Genomic DNA, 7,020 nt, shown 5'->3' with positions numbered 1-7,020 from the left:
AACCTGCAGCCTCAGGCAATCCACTCACCTCAGCCTCCCAAAGGCGTGGGATTACAGGCTGAGCCACCGAGCCCGGCTTAATTTAACTTCTAATAATTCGGATTAGTTTGGCCTGTTTTTATGCTTAATATAAATGAAATTATACAGTGAATATGCTTGTATCTGGCTTATCCATTGAATCTAAGGTTGTGAGGTTCATACTGCTGCATGTAAGCAATGGATTATTCATTCTCTTTACTGTAAAGAATTCCATTGTGGTCCTTTAACTCATTTTAATACAGCATTGTCAGTATTTTGCACACGAGCCATGCCCTCGACTGTCTTTTTCTCCATGTTTTAAAATAGACATGAAGATAGAGTAGGGATTGGAATGGTAGAATATTCAGAAACATTAGGCAAAAGGGGCTAGAGGTGGTTCACTTGAAAGAATGTTAAGTTCTAGATGAAGGCCGTGATGTTGTCTCTGTAAGCTTTGATTTGAGAGGGGGGGAGAGAAGGGAATGAGGGAGAGTGAGGGAGCATGGAATGTTTGTGTTTAACTAGGATATTGGCCGGATTGTGAAAAGACGAGTCAGATCGCATTTAGGCTAAATGTGATTTTGATCTGACACTGTCACACATATAGTTGGTAGAAATAAAACAACTTCTCTGAACTTGGGTATCACAGTGTGTCAATCTTAGTTCACATGTTTTAGGAATCTGAACTTGGTGGTGTAAAGGGTTAAGGAAGCTCAAAGAAAAGTCTCTCTAGAACTGAGGCTTTTAGAGTCTCTAAATTGTAGAAAGTGGGGAGGCATTAGCAGTAGTCAGATTTCACCTCCACATGAGGGAACTTCAAACCATTCTCCGGCAAAAGACTCCCTCCCGCCCCCACCTCCCCTTGGGAGTTGTGATTCTGGAAACTTTTAAGAGCATAAGAACTCCTCAGGTAGAGTGAGAGGATGTCTCCCGACTCCTTTGGGCAGTAGAGCAGATCTGGAATTGAACTAGGTTTTTAGTGAGAAACTGAAAGAACGAATTAGCCTGGAAACTTGGGCATTAGGCTACTTTTGTGAATATGAAAACATGGACTTGTTTTGTGACTAGAAAATGGTTAATGAGTACTTACTAGGCTGTTTCTTGCATACTCTGTCTTCACTAGATCTGTTGACTCAAGTATTCTGGGGCATAAATGACTTAGTACTATTCAGCAATACTGAGCGAAAGACTGGGTCTGAGAACACCATCTGGTGGCTTTCTATAAATAGCCAATTCATTGAAAGAAGGACCTTCCAAATGCCAGTCCATCAGACATTATAAAAACACAAGGAAGCCGGGCTCGGTAGCTCAGCCTGTAATCCCGCACCTTTGGGAGGCTGAGGTGAGTGGATTGCCTGAGCCCGCGGGTTCGAGACCCGCCTGGGTAGCGAGACCTCATCTCTACAATAAATCAAAAAATCAGCCGGGCGTAGTAGCACACGCCTGTAGTTCCGGCTACTTGGAAGGCTGAGGCGGAAGGATCGCCGGAGCCCAGCAGGTGAGGCTGCGGTGGCTGGGAGCGGTCATTGCACTCCAGTCTGGGTGACAGAGTGAGACTCCAACTCAAAACAAACAAACAAACAAATAAAAACACAAGGAAAAAAATAAACCACATTAAGAGCATGTTGTACCATAGTTTCAACTCTGCAGAAGAAGGACGGGATCCCATATAGTAGTGTAAGCAGGACGAATAATAAAAGTTATTATGTCAGGATCTTAGGATATTTCCAGTCAAGGTGCCATTTTGGGGAGACATCAGCCATTGGGATCTCATCTCTCAGTTCCTAATATCCAAGGTCTTTATTAGAAAGGTATTATTTAGAGAATTTGACTATTTTTGACATGCATATTTCGCCCTAATTGGATTAGTTATTAAAATTTTGTGAGCTCTTAGTGGTACACTATATATATCACTTGAGAGTTATAAAAATAGCATTCATCCTATTTTTAACCAGTCTAGATCACATCCATGAGACTTTACATCACAAATTTAATGTTTCCACCCAAAATAGTAAATTTCTTTCCACAAGTAACTTGGCAAGTTCCGAAAAGATTCCTCAGTGACTCTGTTCAATTAATTCTGGAGCACACAGGGAATCAGAAATTACAGTAAGCATGAATGGAGGCCATGTGGATCTTATTTTACTTTCTAAGTGCTTATAATACCTACTGCCTCATAGGGATCTTAAGAAGTATGGTTTTTTATAATGCACTTTTAGTTCCTTAGGGAAAATGTAGTTTAAAATGTTATTAATTTGTACTTTATTGTCCAGTTTATCTGCTTTCTGCTAAGACATATTTGACTAATTATTACGTATATTGGAACTCTGTTTTTTAAGTGTATCTTTTAGTGATGTCAGTAATCATTATAAACATTTAAAGTCCACATATTTTGCTTTGTCTAAGAAATGCCTTTTCTTTCCTTTCAGGTAACAAATATACTCTGGAGACTAGACCAAACCAGGAAGGCATTGATGTAAGACAAGAGCTGCTGAAATTCCATTCTACTTATTATTCATCCAATTTGATGGCTATTTGTGTTTTGGGTCGAGGTAAGAACCCTTAAAATTTTTCATAGAGTTGGATAAGCTGAGGTTTCCATTTTGGCGTTTGAAAAGTATTAAAACATGGATACAAAGCTACAGTCTTTTGAAAATGATCCACTTGTTGGAGAATATGTGGATGGACATTTTATTTTTAACTCATTGTGTTCCGAAAAGAAGTTTAGGTGGTTTTAAATGGCTAGCTGAAGAAAATATAAATTACGACTATGGTAGGTGCTCTAAGAATATAAAAGCAAGGAAAGAAAGTATAAAAAAAAGTTGGACAGGTTTGACCTTATAACAATTCAGAAAACTGGAAACAAAACTTTAAGCAGATGATGATGAACTGGGAAAACTATTTGGAGTGTTAACAACAAAAATTTAATTCTAAAAATGTTGGACTGGGCTCAGTGGCTCAGCCTGTAATCCTGCGCCTTTGGCTCAGGTGAGTAGATTGCCTGAGCCCGCGGGTTTGAGACCCGCCCAGGCAACTTGACGAGACCTCATCTCTACAATAAATCAAAAATTAGCCAGGCGTGGTAGCGCACGCCCGTAGTTCCAGCTACTTGGAATGCTGAGGCGGAAGGATCGCCAGAGCCCAGCAGGTTGAGGCTGCGGTGGCTGGGAGGTGCCACTGCACTCCAGTCTGGGTGACAGAGACTCCAACTCAAAAAAAAAAAAATGCACATGCATTAATGATAATCTCTTGTTTCCCTTGTAAGTTAACATAGTTTTCCTATTGTTTTAAATAATACTTTGGAGGACGTTGTTCTTTTGTATGGGTGGTGGTATTCATCACTCTAGTCTTTCTGGAGGGCAGTTTAACATGATCAGCCTTTAAAAGTGCATACACTTACTTCTAGAAATGCAGTCTAAGGAAATAATCAGAGTTCAAACAGATGATGTGAAAAGATGTTTCTGTTAGTAGCGAAAGGTTAGAAATAATCTAAATGTCTATTAATAGGAAACCGATTTTATAGCTATAAAATAGAGCATCTTTTTTTTTTTTTTTTTGGTGAGTGTGAGTCTCACTCTGGAGTATAGTGGCATGCTCGCGGCCACCGCAGCCTTGACCTGCTGAGCTCAGGTGATCCTTCCTCCTCAACCTTCCCACTAACTGGAATCACAAACGCATGCCACCACGTTTGGCTAATGTTTTGATTTGTTGTAGAGACGAGGTCTCACCAAGTTGTCCAGGCTGGTTTCAAACCCCTGGATTCAGGCAGTACTCTCGCCTTTGCCTCCCAAAGTACTAGGATTGCAGGTGTGAGCCACCGTGCCTGGCAAAATAGGCATGTTAGAGAAAAAAACAGCATCCCTTCTATTCTCTTTCCTTCTACCTGCTTTATTTTGCTTTATAACATTTATTACCACCTAAATCATTAATTGTTTTTGTTATCCACCCTGCGAAAGCGTAAGTTACTTGAGAACAGAAACTTTGTTGTATTTACCGCTTTTGTCCTAAGTACCTGGGTTCATGCTTGGCATTCATAGGTCCTTGGTAAACATATATTGAATGAATAAACAGTTTTATGTCAGCATTTTAATACCATGGGAAAAAGCATTAGTATAATAAATAGAAAACAAAGCACTCTACAAAAACACTGTATGATCCCATTTTGGGAAATACCAAAAATCTGAATAGACATATAGTTTAGACAAAATGGAAAAACACAAACTACAAAATGAATAATGTAGTATAATAGTTCAGAACTCATACTCTGCAGTCCATCAGCCTGGCCTCGAATTCCAAATATACTACTTACTTAGCTGTGTGACTGTGAGCTAACAAAGTTATTTCAGCTCTCTAAACTTCAGTTTTTGCAGTTATAAAATGCAGGTGGTACCTCTTACGTGTTGTGAGGTTTAATCAAGATAATGCAGATAATGTGTTTAGCATAGTGCCTGGCACATAACAAATATATTTTTGTCTGTGTTTTGAGTCAGAGTCTCACTTTATCACCCAGGCAGGAGTGCAGTGGCATGCTCACAACCACCACAGCCTCGAACTGCTGAGCACAGGGGATCCTTCCACCTCAGCCTCCCAAGTAGCTGGAACTGTAGACACTCACTACCATGCCCGGCTAATTTTTCCAAATTTATTGTAGAGAGAGGTCTCGCCAAGTTGCCCAGGCTGGTCTTGAACCCATGGGCTTAGGCAGTTCTCTCGCCTCGGCCTCTCAAAGTGCTGGGATTACAGGCTTGAGGCACCGCGCCCAGGGTTAATGTTTTATAAATGATAATCACTCTAGCATTTTGTAATCACAAGATTATGGTAACTTTTATCTTCTTTTTGCTTTTGTTTCTAAATTTTCTGCTATTGGCAAATGTTACTTTTATAGTTAGAAAGTAGCTATAAAAGTTATCTTATTTCTTTTAGATGCTTATTCTGTGAGTTCCAGCAAACCAGTAACACTCTGAGGACGTTCATCTGTTACCATTGTTACTTGCCCAGTAAATGTCTATGGAAATCATATGTTTTATCTCAAATACAACATAGGAAGAAAAAAAAAGAGCCTTGGCACCTATACCCAGGACTGGGCTTTAAATACCAAGTGATATTTAATATTCTAGGCCTACCTACCTTTAGCTAGCATATAAGTGTTAATTGAGTATGTTATTATTTTATTTTAATTATTGTTTTATATTTTAATTTGAGACAGACCCTTGCTCTGTTGCTCATGCTGAATGCAGTGTTTTGATCATAGTTTACCGTAACCTCAATCTCTGAGATTCCCCGTGGTCCCCCTGCCTCAGCTTCCCAAGTAGCTGAGACTCCAGGCATGCACCACCATCCCTGACCTTTTTTTTTTTTTTTTTTTATAGAGACATGGTCTCGCTATGTTGCCTAGACTAGTCTCAAACTCCTGGCCTTAGGCTGTCCTCCTGTCTTAGCCTCCCAAAATTCTGAGATTACAGGTGTGAGCCACTGCGCCCGGCTGCATTCTTTCCTTTTTAGAATAATAATAATATGTGAATGTGGAGAAAATTTTATTCTACACAGAAAGGTGTAAAATAAAAAATAAGGCTGGACGCAGTGGCTCAAGCCTGTAATCCCAGCATTCTGAAAGACCGAGGTGAGAGGATTGCCTGAGCTCAGGGGTTCGAGACCAGCCTGGGCAATTGGAGAAACATCGTCTCAATAAATCAAAAATTAAGCTGGGTATGGTAGCCCGTGCCTGTAGGTCTAGCTAGTTGGAAGACTGAGGTGAAAGGATCGCTTAAGCCCAGCAGGTCGAGGCTACGGTGGCTGTGAACATGCCACTGCACTCCAGCCTGGGTGACAGAGTGAGACTCCAACTCAAAAAAATAAAAATAAAATAAAAAATAAGAAGCAAGTTGTTCTTCCTTATTACATCCTATGACCACTGTGCCCTCTCCTCACAGACCGTAAGTCATTTTTTGGTTATACTTCCAAAAGTAGAATTTTATTAATGTGTGTGTGTGTGTGTGTCTGTGTCTGTCTCATTTATTTGTTTATTTTTGAGTCAGAGTCTCACTCTGTCACCCAGGCTGGAGTGCAGTGGCATGCTCAAGGCCACCACAGCCTTGACCTACTGGGCTCAGGTGATCCTTCTGCCTTAGCCTTCCAAGTAGCTGGAATCGCAAGCATGTGCCACCATGCCTGGTTAATTTTTTGATTTACTGTGGAGACAAGGTCTTGCCATGTTGCTCAGACTGATCTTGAACCCCTGAGCTTAGGCAATCCTCTTGTCTCTGACTCCCAAAGTGCTAGGATTACAGGTATGCCACCGCGTCTGGCATATATATGTCTTTTTAAAAAGTAAATGAGACTATACCATATGCCATTGTTTTCACTTAATAGAACTTTGTTAAGATATCTTAGTATCAGCACATATAGATCTCTCCCTCATTAATGGCTGCATTAAAGGCCAATGTATGGGTGCTTCATAGCGTCCACATATTTATAGATGTTCAGGCCATTTTCACCTTTTTTGTTGTTTTTTGTTTTGTTTTTTTGAGCTGAAATCTCACTGTTGCCCAGGCTGGTGTGCAGTGGCACACTTATAGCCACGACAGCCTTAACCTGCTGGGATCAGGCAGTCCTTCTACTTCAGCCTTCCAAGTTGGTGGAACTACAGATGTGCACTACCACACCCAGCTATGTTGTTGTTATAAGCAGTGCTGCAGTGAACATCGTGTGTGTGTGTGTGTGTGTGTGTGTGTGTGTGTATCTTTGCAAACCTTTTTTTTTTTTTTTGAGTTGGAGTCTCACTCTGTCGCTCAAACTGAAGTTTAAAACTGCATTTTAGGGGATTTCGGGTATGATGGTGATGGTACAGGTGGGACTGCGACATTCTCCAAAAGTGAGTCCCATAAAGACTCTTACTTTCCTTCCTCCATTCCCTCATCCACCACCAGCTGCTCTGGTCTGAGGCCTGGAGACCCTTGGTCCCATGTACATCCAGTCACCGTGGCCCTTCTGCCACTACTCTTC

At 40.9% G+C, this 7,020-nt stretch overlaps 1 protein-coding gene across 2 annotated transcripts in view; it reads left to right on the top strand.

The window, feature by feature from the left end:
- The window catches only part of IDE (insulin degrading enzyme), a 79,828-nt gene that overhangs the window by 22,837 nt on the left and 49,971 nt on the right, over positions 1–7,020 (top strand). Inside the window, exon 5 of one of the 2 annotated variants that reach the window (XM_021715312.1) lies at positions 2,448–2,570. The exons of the other annotated variant lie outside the window; for it this stretch is intronic. Within the exon in view, the coding sequence (XP_021570987.1) occupies positions 2,448–2,570 (123 nt within the window). The remainder of the gene's footprint in view (positions 1–2,447; positions 2,571–7,020) is intronic. 2 annotated transcript variants of the gene reach the window in all.

This window comes from Carlito syrichta, unplaced genomic scaffold, assembly GCF_000164805.1.
Source record: "Carlito syrichta isolate Samal-C Ts95f unplaced genomic scaffold, Tarsius_syrichta-2.0.1 Scaffold306983, whole genome shotgun sequence".
In the NCBI taxonomy this organism is placed as follows: Eukaryota; Metazoa; Chordata; class Mammalia; order Primates; family Tarsiidae; genus Carlito; species Carlito syrichta.
The sequence above is the reverse complement of the archived record's forward strand: the minus strand, read 5'-3'. Positions and strand labels throughout refer to the sequence as shown.